Genomic DNA, 16,217 nt, shown 5'->3' on the forward strand with positions numbered 1-16,217 from the left:
TGATGATTATAACTGACAACTAATGAAAACCCCAAATTCAGTATCTCAGAAAATTTGAATATTGTGAAAAGGTTCAATATTGAAGACACCTGGTGCCACACTCTAATCAGTTAATTAACTCAAAACACCTGCAAAAGCCTTTAAATAGTCTCTCTGTTTAGCCTACAGAACTAGACTATCATGGAAGACTGCTGACTTGACAGCTGTCCAAAAGACGACCATTGACACCTTGCACAAGGAGGGCAAGACACAAAAGGTCATTGCTAAAGAGGCTGGCTGTTCACAGAGCTGTGTCCAAGCACATTAATAGAGAGGCGAAGGGAAGGAAAAGATGTGGTAGAAAAAAGTGTACATGCAATAGGGATAACCACACCCTGGAGAGGATTGTGAAACAAAACCCATTCAAAAATGTGGGGGAGATTCACAGAGTGGATTGCAGCTGGAGTCAATGCTTCAAGAACCACCACGCGCAGATGTATGCAAGACATGGGTTTCAGCTGTCGCATTCCTTGTGTCAAGTATCAGGGAAATTTCTTTAATAATGTATTCTAACTAATTAAACAACTGAGCAACTGTTTAGATGAGAAAAGGAATGTTGGCTGTACTGTGGGAAAGGAAGTATGAGGTGTTGAGGTAAACATAAAGCTCCAGCAGGACGGGGGTAGATGCAGATCAATGGGTTTTAGGATAGAGGAAGATACACAACAGGGGGTAGGAAGGATAAGGAACATAGGTGGTTTTATGGTACGAACATGTGGATTCCTACCCCCACCCATTTCTCTATAAATATTGAATGTACTTCCCAATTATTTAGAGACTATTCACTGTTACTTTGTAACCTGCGTACTCTCTCCTTGCAAGTATATTAAACCGTTTATTGTGCAATTGATTTCTCCTGTCTTACCTACCATTTTCATAGAATTGTTTGAACTTTAGAAATTACCATCACACAAGCCACTCTTGAACAAGACACAGCATCAGAAGCGTCTTGCCTGGGAGAGGACTGGACTGGTGCTGAGTGGTCCAAAGTTATTTTCTCTCATTAAAGTACATTTTGCATTTCCTTTGGAAATCAAGGTCCCAGAGTCTGGAGGAAGATTGGAGAGGCACAGAATCCACGTTGCTTGAAGTCCAGTGTAAAGTTTCCATAGTCAGGGACGGTTTTGGGTGCCATGTCATCTGCTGGTGTTGGTCCACTGTGTTTTCTGAGGTCCAAAGTCAACGCAGCCGTCTACCAGGAAGTTTTAGAGCACTTCATGCTTTCTGCTGCTGACCAACTTTATGGAGATGCAGATTTCATTTTCCAACAGGACTTGGCACCTGCACACAGTGCCAAAGTTACCAGTACCTGGTTTAAGGACCATGGTATCCCTGTTCTTAATTGGCCAGCAAACTCTCCTGACCTTAACCCTATAGAAAATCTATGGGGTATTGTGAAGAGGAAGATGCGATATGCCAGACCCAACAATGCAGAAGAGCTGAAGGCCACTATCATAGCATCTTGGGCTCTCATAACACCTGAGGAGTGCCACAGACTGATCGACTCCATGCCACGCCGCATTGCTGCAGTCATTCAAGCAAAAGGAGCCCCAACAAAGTATTGAGTGTTGTACATGCACATGCACTTTTCATGTTCATACTTTTCAGTTGGCCAACATTTCTAAAAAAGCTTTTTTTGTATTGGTCTTAAGTAATATTAAAATTTTCTGAGATACTGAATTTGGGATTTTCATTAGTTCTTGGTTATAATCATCAAAATTAAAATAGATAAACTCTTGAAATATATCAGTCTGTGTGGAATTAATGTATACATTATGCAAGTTTCACTTTTTGAATGGAATTATTGAAATAAATCAACTTTTTGATTATATTGTAATTTTATGACCAGCACCTGTACTATTGTGCTGGGGGATTGGGTCAGTTCTCTTTCCCCACTAAATTCTTCTTCTCCACTATAAATAGTTGTTGATATGGGGAATGCATTTTCTGAATTTTCCCTGTCTCCTCCCGTTTTAAACTTTAGGAGGACATGAGGTCCTGGTCCACACCTGCAGAGTACCATGGTTTGGGGGGCACGTTGCTGTCCCAGTCCTTGTCCATCTGGTCATACTTCTGACCTAGACTATTGATTTAGCCCAGATTAATTTATTAATATTTCAACTGGCACAGCCAGAAGAGGACTGGTCACCCCTCTGAACCTGGGTCCTCTCTAGGTTTCTTCCTTAAATTTGTTTTTCCTAGCCACTGAAATTCAACACTACTGTTGTTTGCTCCTTGGGGTTTAAGGCCGGGTGTCTCTGTAAAATCACTTTGTGACAACTGCTGTTGTAAAAAGGGCTTTATAAATAAATTTGATTGATTGATTGATTGGTATACAGCGTAAAAAACAAAAACAAAAACCAATCAGAAAATGCTGTCTAGACACATTAGTAATGCATCATTAGTAAGCTGCAATCTATCCATTGGTTTAAATGTAACACATATTGCTGTGTAACCAACCTCACACACTATAGTGGGATGTGAAGGTTACAGCTCAGTCTGCCCACTGACACCTGAACATTCTAAAAGGGGTGTGGCTGAGTGTGTGTGTGGGGGTTGTACCAAAAATAGTGAGGTAGATAAGAGATATTTCTACCTAATTGCCACTCTCTTTTGGAACCAATAAACTCATCCAGAGTTTTAACATTTTCTTCTTCCTAAAGATATGTTTAGAGGGCACCAGGAGGGCATTTTCTACCACAGAGAAATCCTTTGAGGCTACATTGTCTTGCATGTAGGAGCACGTAGAGGCCAACACATTGTCTAGCATGTAGGGCATCCTACATGGAACGGCATCACATTATCTCCATTGGAAGGGACCCCACTAGGACACAATAACATTTACTCACAAATAGGAGCACCCATGCATCAATGCATCATCACATTTTCTCCACACTGGAAGTGCGCCCATTAGTGCACTTACAATATGTTTTCTTGCACGTTGAGGCACCCTAGAGACCACTTTATCAAAATAAATTTGCACAATGGGCCACGGTAGAGAGCACTTTATCATGTTTTATCTACCATAGGGGCATCCAAGAGGGCACTTTTGCGGCTAGTTACCCCATCAGGCTACTATATGGTTAATACTTGATTTGTTTTTAGTGTATTGCAATAACTGTCTTATTTTGGCCTGACCTTGTTAGAGTGGAGCTATTGAGTCCTGCCCGGTCACAACCTTCCATTGACCGTGCAGATGTCAACTAGATTAGCCTTATTGATTAATTCATTCAATTGATTTCTATTGATTCTTTTTGACAAGTTTGTTAAAAAATAAAATACTAAAATACTGTGAACTTGGTTCACTGTAAATAAATACATCAATCAGTTCAGGCTGAAAGTGTGCCTAAAAACAATCTGATGCTGGAATCATTCTCAAATTCTCAAAACATCATGCCTGGTTGTGACATCAAAAGGGACATAAATAAATTAACATGAAATTACATGTCTTTACTATTGTGCACTAGCAAAATGTACAAAAATGCTCACCAACAACCTAGCACATGCCCAAAATGCTGGAATAATATATCCTCTAAACATCACACATTGCCCGTCAATTAATCCCTGATTCTGTGTCAGGCTTGTAATCTTAAGTTTCTTTGTTTGAATCCAGACCATGCCAATTGTCATTGTGTCACTGGTTGTCTCTGAAACAAAAACTGGCAATAGTTGTATTTTATTTCTTACTAGTAATTAAAGAATGCTTACCTGATAACAAGTATATAGACGTTATCCAAGCCATTATTATGCTTTCATTGACATCCAGGTGAAAAAAACCTTTAGCACTACAGGTTTTATACATAATGGGGTCAATTTAAAAGCGGAACAAAGCAATCAATTTGAATAGCACCGCAATTAAAGGGGCAAAATATTGTTTATGTATTTAATTGTCCCATTTGTTACTTCCTTAAAGCACACAGTTTACTTCCTTGCAACTGACCAAAAATGATTGGATTAAGCTAGTCCACTGTGCCTAGGACTTCCTCTAAAACCTGAAAGGGATTTTCCAGTTTAGAGGATGTATTTTCAAGTTTCAGGTGTGCCAATACCAGCCTCAACAACACAGCTGTGGGGTCTTTACATGCATTTAATTGTTTTTGGTCCTCTAGAATGCAATCTTTTCCTGACCCACCAAATAGTTCAACAAGGAATCCATTCACCTGCTAGCTTCACACTTCCTGAGCCCTCAACCAAAAAAGTATAGCATCTGTCCCAATCCTAGCAATGTACACCACACACTACAGATCTGGGGCCGTATTCACAAAACATTTCATCTTACCACTAAGGCCTCCCAAACAGCAGTAAAGGCTAAGAGTTTCCTCTTAAAACCTATTTACAAAGCTAATGAGACCAACTTTTACTGAGGAATGGGGAGAAATCTTAAGCTTAGAGAAAGGGCGGGGTTGACCCTGTATCTATGAATTATAAAGTGTTCCATCAACAAGCTTACTTACTATGTCCACAGTTATTGGCTGATAGGGGATGGGTCTCTGTCCGTGAATTCATCATAGCAATACTGTAGGAGGATGTCATGTTGCCATATTGAAATAAAGATGTTTTTGTGGAAATTCTGAAACCTGATGCATTCTTACTGTTTAAAGGACTGAGCCCCATTGTTTGGATGTGAGAATGAATGAGTTTCTAGTTAGAGATGCTGACAGGGATTTGGTATTTGTCCTAGGGGGTCATCCTTGACCGGCACCAGCAGATTATAGGGTTAATCGTAAATCTGCCCATCTGTATAACCCTTTAGTTTCTCTGTTGTTTGTCCAGATGCTTAAGGTTCCCCTCAAGGGTTGAGAAAGTTAACCAGATGGGGGAGGACAACATGTGACTTGTTTGAAACCTAGGACATGTGACAGAACAGGGGGAGTGTGTTTCATTGACAAGACCGATGGCTAACAACTTACCACACCCCTTATCTATGTGATATATACGGTTGAATGAGCTATATTGAGTTAGAGACTCCTCGGATGATTATGTCTGTAAGCGTTTGACGCGTCTCTCATATTTGCATAATAGTTAATAAAACTGTTAGAATGTGCCAAGAGAACTTTGTCTCTGTTTCTTACTCCTTTAAGAGTGTCGATACATGGAATTTCCATCACAATATTCAAATCAAAATGTAAAAAAGTGTCTCTGATTAAACATGAAACCAAGAATGATATAATGATTAGTCAAGCACAGATAGGTCTTGAAATATATGGACACTGACACAATTTCCATAATTTTGTCTCTGTTCGCCACCACAATGGATTTGAAATGAAACAACCAAGATGTAATTGAAATGTAGACTTTTAGCTTTAACTCAAAGGGTTGAACAAAAATATTGTATGAAATGTTTAGGAAATGCATCCATTTTCATACACAGTCCCCTTTTTTCAGGGGCTCAAATGTAATTGGAAAAATTTAAACAATCATTAATAAAATTTAAATGTTTTATTCTTTGAGAATCAGAAGAAGACGTTTGAAACGCATGGACATCAACAAATGCTGGGTTTCTTCCTTTGTGAAGCTTTGCCAGGCCTTTACTGTCTTCAGTTGTTGTTTGTTCATCAGTCTTTCTACCTCAAGTTCTGTCTTCAGCAAGTGAAATGCATGCTCGATCGGGTTGAGATCAGGTGATTGACTTGGCCATTGCAGAATATTCCACTTCTTTGCCTTAAAAAACTCCTGAGTTGCTTTTGCAGTATGTTTTGGGTCATTGTCCATCTGTAAAGTGAAGCGCCGTCCAATCAACTTCTCTAAATCTGGCAGAATCTGAGCAGAAAATGTATCCCTAAACACGTCAGGATTCCTCCAGCTGCTTCTGAATTCTGTTACATAATTAATAAATACTAGTGACCCAGTGCCATTGGAAGCCATGCCATCACACTGCCAGCACCATGTTTTACAGATGTGATATGCTTCGGATCATGAACCGTTACAAGCCTTCTCCATACATTTCTCTTCCCATCATTCTGGTACAGGTTGAGCTTAGTTTTATCTGTTCAAAGAATGCTGTTCCAGATCTGAGCTGGCTTTTTTAGATGTTTTTTGTATAATCTGGCCTTTCTATTCATGAGGCTTATTATTGGTTTGCCCCTTGTGGTGAACCCTCTGTATTTGTACTCGTGGAGCCTTCTCTTTTATGGTAGACTCAGATAATGATATGCCTACCTGCTGGAGAGTGTTTTTCACTTGGTTGGATGTTGTGAAGGGGTTGTTCTTTATCATGGAAAGGATCCAGTGATCATCCACCACTGTTGTCTTCCGTGGACGTCCAGGCCTTTTTGTGTTGCAGAGTTTACTGGTGCGTTGTTTGTTTCTCAGAATGTACCAATCAGATGATTTGGCCACTCATAATGTTCCTGCTATCTCTCTGCTGTATTTTTGCCAGACTGCATAAGCAGAGCCGGCCAAGAATAGCAAATGTCTCTGACTGACTGACTCTTGTTAAATAGCATAGTGCAGGGGTATCCAAACAATAGATTGGTTCCCAGTTCACACCTAAACAACCAGGTGAGGGTAGAAACTAACCATTTAGTAACCTAATTAGTCAATCAAGTACAAGGTGAGAGCAAAAACCTGCACTAGTCTCTCCGTGGAACCTTTTGGACACCCCTGGCATAGTGTTTAGAGACGCAGACCTGCAACTAATAGGTTTTGCGTTTGAATCTCATCACAGTCCAAGCAATTAATTAGGATTTGTTCCAGATGGACAAAAACATTGCTGGCTATAACCTTTAGTAGCTATGTTATAGTAAGCCTAAAAAGCAAAATATTCAAACTTGTCGTGTTGTTGTTAATGCGTGACTAAATGATCTAATGTTGAGGTGCTATACCAACACCTGGCAAACATATACAGTATCTCACAAAAGTGAGTACACCCCTCAAACCTTTGTAAATATTTTATTACATCTTTTCATGTGACAACACTGAAGAAATGACACTGCTACAATGTAAAGTAGTGAGTGTACAGCTTGTATAACAGTGAAAAATGTTGCTGTCCCCTCAAAATAACTCAACACACAGCCATTAATGTCTAAACCGCTGGCAACAAAAGTGAATACACCCCTAAGTGAAAATCTCCAAATTGGGCCCAAAGTGTCAATATTTTGTGTGGCTACCATTATTTTCCAGCACTGCCTTATACAGATGGTGTTGGGGAAGTTTCTGAAGCCTGATGCATTCTTACTGATTAAAGGACTTGAGTCCCATTGTTTAGATAGGTAAAGGAATGTGGGGGAGCTGGTATTTGCATAGGGAGCATCTATTGTCTGTCCAGATGCTGTAAGAACTCTTAGAATTGAAGAAGTTATTTATGGCGGGAAGGAGGGCTGTCCTTTGTGTGAAGTTTGGGTAAACACAGTAGAAAACATTATGGCAGGAAGGATAAGGTGGGGGAAGATAGCATTTGACTTGTGTGATAGAACAAAGGTGTTTTATTGACATAGGACAGCATCTTACCACACCCCTTTTTCTATGTGATATATACGGTTGAATGAGCTATATTGAGTCAGAGACTCTTCAGACGATTATGTGTGTGTAAGCGGTTGACGTGTCTCTCATATTTGCATAATAGTTAATAAAACTGTTAGAATGTGCCGAGAGAACTTTGTCTCTGTGTTCCTTACTCCGAGTGTCAATACATGGAATTACCATCACAATGGGCAGATTTACGATTAACCCTATAATCTACTGGTGCCGGTCAGAGGATACCCCTAGGACAAATACCCGACCCCCTTCTCCTACATTCCTAAGGAACAGAAAGGACTGACACCCTTCTTTGTCTAGGCATGAGGACATGGCCCAAATACCTAATAATCCTCTGATATTATACAGACATGTGTGTCACAATCAAAGTACAGATTTACATACCAGCCAATGGAAAGACAGACATTTCTCAAATGCACCTTAGTTAAAAATTTCCATAACAGTCTTTATTATGTTGGAATACCGCCCCCGGCCCATTCTCAGAAGGGAGGGAATCATGCTCTGCTTCAGTATGTCAATCAATCAATCAATCAAATTGATTAAAAAGCCCTTTTTACAACAGCAGTTGTCACAAAGTGCTTTACAGAGACACCCGGCCTTAAACCCCAAGGAGCAAACAACAGCAGTGTTGAATTTCAGTGGCTAGGAAAAACTCCCTAAGGTCGAATTTTAGGAAGAAACCTAGAGAGGACCCAGGCTCAGAGGGGTGACCAGTCCTTTTCTGGCTGTGCCGGGTGAGATATTAAGAGTCCAATTGGAATAATAAATACATTTATCTGGCCTAAATCCAGAGTCTATTTGAATTTAGACTAGGTCAGAAGTATGACCAGGTGGACAAGGACAGGGACAGCAACGGGCCTCCCAAACCAGGTAATCCGCAGGTGTGGACCAGGACCTCATCTCCTTCTAAAATGTAAAACTGGAGGAAACTGAGAAAAGTTAGTAGTACATCCCTCATATCCCGCAGCACAATAATATAGCAGCGTAACACCTTGGAACTGAGACGGGGGGGGTCCGGTGACACTGTGGCCCTACCCGGGGGAGGCCCCGGACAGGGCCCAACAGGCAGGAAATCAATCCAACCACATTGCCAGGCATCAACCAAAAGGACACCCACCAACCGCAACCCCCCTGAATGAGGGCCGAGTATTGCTAGCGGCGTACAGCCCAATTGCACAAGTGCACAACAGAGAGTCAACAACAAGCCAGTGACTCTTCCCCCGAAAGGCATTGGAGGGAGGGCATCCCAGTGGCGACGAGAGCCCACCTGGCAAGACAGCAAGGGTGGACAGTATCAAGCCTACTGGTCACCTTCACGCCCCCGGGCCAGGCTACACCTAATTATAAACCGTGCTGTAGAGATGAGTTTTTAGTAGACACTTGAAAGTTTGCACTGAGTTTGCATTTCTAACCTTAATTGGCAGATCATTCCACAGTAGTGGAGCTCTATGAGAAAAGGCCCTGCCGCCAACTGTTTGTTTAGAAATTCTAGGTACAATTAAAAGGCCTGCATCTTGCGATCTAAGGTTACGTGTAGGTATGTATGGCTGGATCATTTCAGCCAGGTAAGTAGGAGCAAGTCCATGTATTTATTTATAGGTTAAGAGTAAAACCTTAAAATCAGCCCTAACCCTAACAGGCAGCCAATGTAAGGACGCCAGGACAGGAGTAATGTGTTCACATTTTTTTGTTCTAGTTAGGATTCTAGCAGCCGTGTGCAGCACTAATTGAAGTTTATTTATTAATTTGTCTGGATAACCAGAGAGAAGAGCATTGCAGTAATCTAATCTAGAAGTAACGAAAGTGTGGATACATTTTTCTGCATCAGTTTTTGATAGAAAGTTTCAAATTTTTGCGATGTTTCGAAGATGAAAATAAGCAACTCTTGAGACATATTTTATATGTTCCTCAAAGGAGAGGTCAGGGTCAAGGGTAACGTTTTTTGGGATACGACCATGCAGCCGTCGAGGTTCACAGTGAGATCTGCTAGCAACGCTCTTTGTTTTTTGGGTCCTAAAAGGAGCATTTCTGTTTCATTTGAGTTTAAGAGCAAGAAATTCTCTGTCATCCACTTCCTGATATCTGAAACGCATGCTTTCAAAATAGCTAATTTAGGGGCTTCTCCATGCTTCATTGAAATATATAACTGTGTGTCATCAGCATAACAGTGAAAGTTAATATTGTGATTTCTGATTACATCGCCCAGAGGGAGCATGTATAGTGAGAACAATAATGGGCCCAGAACCGAGCCTTGAGGAACTCCAAAGCATACCTTTGACTTGTCAGAGGATATGCCATCCACACTAACAAACTGATATCTTTCAGACAAATAAGATTTAAACCAGGCTAGAATATGTCCACGTAGCCCAATATTGGTTGCCAGTCTCTCTAAGAGAAGGGAGTGATCAATAGTGTCAAAAGCAGCACTAAGATCAAGAAGCAACAGGACGGATGCGGAACCTTTGTCTGAGGCCATTAGAAGGTCATTTGTTACCTTCACGAGTGCAGTCTCAGTACTATGATGGGATCTAAAACCGGACTGGAATATTTCATAAATGTTTTTTGTCTTTAGGAAGGCATTCAGTTATTGGGAAACACATTTTTCTAAGATTTTTGAGAGGAACGGGAGGTTCGATATTGGCCTATAATTGTTTAATATGTCGGGATCTAGTGTCATGTCCTCCCTTCCCTGAGGTACTCTGTCTTGGGCTGCTCCAGGTTGTCAGGGCAACGCATTAAGGGGCGTGACGTCACTCTTTTGAATAGAGCCGGTACCAGCTGTTCCCTATCCCCAATCACACACCTGTTCCCGCTTGACTCATCACCGGCTGTATATCTGAGGAGCCCTGACGAACCGTCCCTGCCGGATCGTTGATCCACATCCGTATGTGTCACGGCTCACAACCGAATCCCTAAAATACTTGCGTGTCGATCCTACTAATTCTGTTTCCCTGTGTTTGTAGGAATCTCCTGACTACCTTTACCAGCCCGTGTATCGACCTCCTGCCTGTCCAAGACTACTCTGCTTACTCCCTGTCTGTACCTCTGCCGCCAGCCCGTGTGCCAACCTCCTGCCTGTCCAAGACTACTCTGCTTACTCCCTGTCTGTACCTCTGCCGCCAGCCCGTGTACCGAACCTCTGCTTGCCCACGACTACTCTGCTTACTCCCTGTCTGTACCTCTGCCGCCAGCCCGTGTACCGAACCTCTGCTTGCCCACGACTACCCTCATATTAAATTGAGTTTCACCGCACTCATCCAGTCTGCGTTTGGGTTCCTTTCAGATCTGACAGAACGATCCGGCCATCATGAACCCAGCGGATCTGGATGCCGTCCGTCAGGCTGTGTCGATGCAGGGCACCCTATTAGGACACCACAGCACCTCGCTTCAGGAGATAATGACTGGCCTGCAAAGCCTGTCTACCAGCGTGGCGGCTATCCAGGAGCGACTCAATGCATCCGCCGAGCCCCCGGCTCCTGCTTCAGCACCCGCACCAGAACCCCCGGCGCCAGCACCTGCTCCATGCCCTGATAGGGAACCATGGGTTCCCACGCCCGAAAGATATGACGGAGATATGGGGCTCTGTCGTTCCTTTCTGTTGCAATGCGGCCTCGTATTCGATCAACAACCCCGCACCTACCCCACAGAGAAGTCCAGGATCGCCTTTGTGATAGGCTTACTCCGAGGCGACGCGCTGAAATGGGCGTCAGCCATCTGGGAACGACAGAGTCCATACACCCAGACCTACAGCGACTTCACAAGCGAGATGAGGAAAGTGTTCGACCACCCAGTCCGTGGCAGGGATGCCTCCAAACGGCTGTACTCGCTCCATCAGGGGGTCCGCAGCGTGGCGGAGTATGCAGTTGAATTCCGTACATTGGCTGAGGAGAGCGGATGGAATGGAGAAGCACTGCAAGCTGGGTTCTACAACGGCCTCAGTGAACAACTTAAGGACGAACTCCTCTCATATCCCGAGACCATGGGATTGGATGACACTATTTCCCTGGCCATGCGGGTGGACAATCGGATCAGGGAACGGAGGAGAGAAAGAAAGCGGGGCGGCCGTCCCCTGCAACCACTCTCCAGACACCCCGAAGAGGAGAGGCGTAACGGCCCACCAGCAGTGCCGGGCATGGAAAGGGAGGCGACACCGGCGGAACCCGAACCGATGCAGTTGGGGCGCTACCACATAGACAAGGAAGAACAACAGCGACGGAGGGACAGCAACAGCTGTCTATACTGCGGTCGTTCGGGTCATTACCTCGCCTCCTGCCCCCAGCGGCCGTCAAACCGACGGGCTCGCTAGACATAGGAGGCGTCCTAGCGAGCCACACGAACAACGACCTCCCAGGCCACAAACCACGCACACTCTTCCACGCAACCCTTACCGTCGGTGGCCACACGTGCCAATACCAGGCCCTGATTGATTCCGGTGCTGACGACAGCTTCATCGACGCCACATTGGTGGAACAGCTGGGGCTATCGACTGTCCGTTTGGAGGAGGTCGTTGACGCAACCACCTTGGATGGCCGGTTATTGGCACGGGTTACGCACAGGACCAGGCCCGTGCGTCTCCGTTTATCCGGCAACCATCTTGAGGACATCGGGTTCCTCGTCATCCACTCCCCCCGGATCCCCTTGATTCTGGGGCACACCTGGTTAGTACGCCACAACCCAACCATCGATTGGAGGGCAGGAAAGGTGACCGCCTGGGGCACGGCGTGTTACTCCGAATGCCTCCGGTCGGCTTGTCCCCCGTCAAAGCGCCCGCCGGGGAAAGATGCACAGCCCCCAGATCTGTCCCGAGTTCCCGCAGAGTACCACGATTTGAGCGAAGTATTCAGCAAACAACAGGCTCTCTCTCTTCCTCCTCACCGACCCTATGACTGCGCAATTGAACTATTGCCCGGCGTCACCTACCCTCGAGGCCGTCTGTACAGCATTTCCAAGGCTGAAAGGGAGGCGCAGGAAAAATACATCCGGGAATCCCTGGAAGCCGGGCTCATCCGTCCCTCCTCATCCCCCCTGGGCGCAGGGTTCTTTTTCGTAGGCAAGAAGGATGGAGGCCTTAGGCCTTGCATAGACTACAGAGGGCTGAATAACATCACAGTGAGGAACAAATACCCCTTGCCCCTGATGAACACTGCCTTCGACCTGCTCCAGGAGTCAGCAGTCTTCACCAAATTGGACCTGCGTAACGCCTACCATTTGGTCAGGATCAGGGAGGGGGATGAATGGTTGACGGGATTCAACACCCCCCTTGGCCACTTTGAATATTTGGTTATGCCCTTCGGATTGACCAACGCGCCTGCAGTGTTCCAATGCCTGGTTAACGACGTGCTGGGGGACATGCTGGGGCGTTTTGTGTTCGTCTACCTGGACGACATCCTGATATTCTCCAAAACACCTGCCGAACACGTCCAGCACGTCCGGCAGGTCCTCCAGCGACTCCTGGAGAATAAGCTTTTCTGTAAGGCAGAGAAGTGCGAATTCCATGCCCGCACCGTCACCTTTCTGGGATACGTTGTGTCAAAGGGACAGGTGAGGATGGATAAAACAAAAGTTGATGCCGTGCTGGAGTGGCCAAGACCTGAGACCAGGAAACAGCTGCAGCGATTCTTGGGGTTCGCCAACTTTTACCGACGTTTCATCCGGAACTACGGTCGTGTGGCTGCCCCCCTAACCGCTCTCACCTCCAGCGCCAGGCCCTTCGTCTGGACCCCTGAGGCCGAACTAGCATTTCGGGATCTCAAGAACCGGTTCACCACGGCTCCCGTGCTGTCCCAACCTGACCCGTCCCGGCAATTCGTGGTGGAGGTAGACGCGTCGGACGTGGGGGCAGGGGCTGTCCTATCCCAACGAACAGCCGAGGACGGTAAGCTTCACCCTTGTGCATTTTTGTCTCGTCGACTTTCCCCCGCAGAAGCTAATTACGACGTGGGCAATCGGGAGCTGCTCGCCGTTAAGCTTGCCTTGGAGGAGTGGCGGCATTGGTTGGAGGGGGCGGAGCATCCGTTTGTGGTATGGACGGACCACAAAAACCTGGAATACGTGAGAACGGCTAAACGCCTCAACTCCCGTCAGGCCAGGTGGGCTTTGTTCTTTGAACGTTTTAATTTCACGCTGTCCTACAGGCCCGGCTCCCGGAATGTGAAGCCTGATGCTCTGTCTCGCGCATTCACTGAGGAAAGGGAGGATTCCGACGTTCCGGTCGACACCATTGTGCCCGCGGGACGCGTAATCGGGGCAGTGCTTTGGAAGGTGGAGGAGGATGTGCTAGCTGCTCTTCGGACCGACCCGGGACCGGCCAGCGGTCCTCCTGACCGCCTCTTTGTCCCTGACGCCGTACGCCCGACGGTGTTGCAATGGGCACACGCCTCCCGGCTGACCTGTCACCCCGGTACGGCACGGACCATGTCCTTCCTTAGACGGAGATTCTGGTGGCCCTCGATGGGGAAGGACACTCGGCAGTACGTTGCAGCATGCCCCACATGCTCGCGGAACAAGGGCTCCAACAGGCCCAGTGCGGGCCTCCTGCGTCCTCTGCCCACTCCTCGTCGTCCCTGGTCACACCTGGCACTGGATTTTGTCACCGGCCTTCCGGCCTCTGAGGGTAACACCGTCATACTTACCGTAGTTGATCGTTTCAGTAAATTCACCCACTTCCTTCCCCTGCCGAAACTCCCCACAGCCAAGGAGACCGCATCCCTGCTCGTCCGGGAGGTCTTCCGCGTCCATGGGTTGCCTTGTGACGTCTTTGGCCGTTTGGAAAGCCTTCTGCACCGCAATCGGAGCCACGGTCAGTCTATCCTCCGGGTTCCACCCCCAGACCAATGGTCAGGCCGAACGGGCGAATCAGAAGCTGGAAGCCACGTTACGTTGTCTGGTCTCTTCCAACCCGACCTCTTGGGCAGCCCAGCTGCCGTGGGTGGAATATGCCCACAACACTCTCCCTACGGCCGCCACAGGTATGTCCCCCTTCCAGTGTCTCTACGGCTATCAACCGCCTCTGTTTCCCTCCCATGAGAAGGACCTGGCCGTTCCATCTGTCCAGCATCACATACGCCGCTGCCACCGGACCTGGCATAGGGCCCGGGCGGCACTTCTCCGTGCGGCGGGTCAGTACCAACGGCATGCCAACCGCCACCGCATCCCAGCGCCCGCCTACGCCGTGGGTGATAAGGTATGGCTCTCGACCAAGAACCTGCCACTGAAGACCGACTCCAAGAAGTTGTCGCCCAGATACATCGGCCCCTTTGTGGTTGTTAAGGTCATCAACCCTGCAGTGGTTCGGCTCAAGTTGCCTCGGTCCCTCAGGGTCCATCCTGCGTTTCACGTGTCCTGCTTGAAGCCGGTCCTCCTCAGTCCTCTGCTGCCTCCTCCTCCTCGTCCGCCCCCCCCTCGGTGGGTCGATGGGGGTCCAGTCTACACGGTGCGCCGGATCCTGGAGGCCCGCCGGCGGGGGCGGGGCTTCCAGTACCTTGTTGATTGGGAGGGGTACGGGCCGGAGGAGCGGTGTTGGTTGCCTCGGCGCCAGATCCTGGACCCCGGGTTGCTGCGCGCCTTTTACCTGCGCCATCCTGGTGCGCCGGGTGGTCCGCCCGGGGGGCGTCCGTCGGCGGGGGGTACTGTCATGTCCTCCCTTCCCTGAGGTGCTCTGTCTTGGGCTGCTCCAGGTTGTCAGGGCAACGCATTAAGGGGCGTGACGTCACTCTTTTGAATAGAGCCGGTACCAGCTGTTCCCTATCCCCAATCACACACCTGTTCCCGCTTGACTCATCACCGGCTGTATATCTGAGGAGCCCTGACGAACCGTCCCTGCCGGATCGTTGATCCACATCCGTATGTGTCACGGCTCACAACCGAATCCCTAAAATACTTGCGTGTCGATCCTACTAATTCTGTTTCCCTGTGTTTGTAGGAATCTCCTGACTACCTTTACCAGCCCGTGTATCGACCTCCTGCCTGTCCAAGACTACTCTGCTTACTCCCTGTCTGTACCTCTGCCGCCAGCCCGTGTGCCAACCTCCTGCCTGTCCAAGACTACTCTGCTTACTCCCTGTCTGTACCTCTGCCGCCAGCCCGTGTACCGAACCTCTGCTTGCCCACGACTACTCTGCTTACTCCCTGTCTGTACCTCTGCCGCCAGCCCGTGTACCGAACCTCTGCTTGCCCACGACTACCCTCATATTAAATTGAGTTTCACCGCACTCATCCAGTCTGCGTTTGGGTTCCTTTCAGATCTGACATCTAGATTAAATTTTTTTAAAAGAGGCTTAATTTCCGCAATTTTTTGTGAGTTTGGTACGCATCCGGAGGAAAGGGAGCAATTTATTATGTTCAGCATTGGCTGACCTAGCACAGGAAATAACTCCTTAAGTAATTTTGTAGGAATCGGGTCTAGCTGAGAGTTTGTGGGTTTAGAACTCATTACAAATTTTGTAAATGTGTCGAGCGATACGGTATCAAAAAATTCAAGTGTCCCCATTGACACCTGGTCAGGGAGGTTCAGGAAATGTTTTGGACAACTGAGATTTTGAGGACCATAACTATTTAAGGAGTCAGTTATTTGTTTTCTAATGGTGACGATCTTTTCATCAAAGTAGTTCATGTATTCATTACAACTAAAGTGAAGACCCACTTCACTTCCTAAGCTTTGCTTTTTTGTTAACTTTGCAACTGTATCAAAGATAAATTTTGGA

At 46.8% G+C, this 16,217-nt stretch overlaps 1 protein-coding gene across 3 annotated transcripts in view; it reads right to left on the reverse strand.

The window, feature by feature from the left end:
* The window catches only part of LOC105008041 (integrin alpha-M), a 107,830-nt gene extending 104,039 nt beyond the window's left edge, over positions 1-3,791 (reverse strand). For all 3 annotated transcript variants that reach the window (XM_020044397.2, XM_020044396.2, XM_013131297.3), the window contains exon 1: positions 3,748-3,791. In XM_020044397.2, coding sequence (XP_019899956.1) covers positions 3,748-3,781 — 34 coding nt within the window. In that variant the 5' untranslated portion in view covers positions 3,782-3,791. The remainder of the gene's footprint in view (positions 1-3,747) is intronic.
* Between the last annotated feature and the right edge of the window lie 12,426 nt (positions 3,792-16,217).

The sequence above is a fragment of the Esox lucius genome, chromosome 5 (genome assembly GCF_011004845.1).
Source record: "Esox lucius isolate fEsoLuc1 chromosome 5, fEsoLuc1.pri, whole genome shotgun sequence".
In the NCBI taxonomy this organism is placed as follows: domain Eukaryota; kingdom Metazoa; phylum Chordata; class Actinopteri; order Esociformes; family Esocidae; genus Esox; species Esox lucius.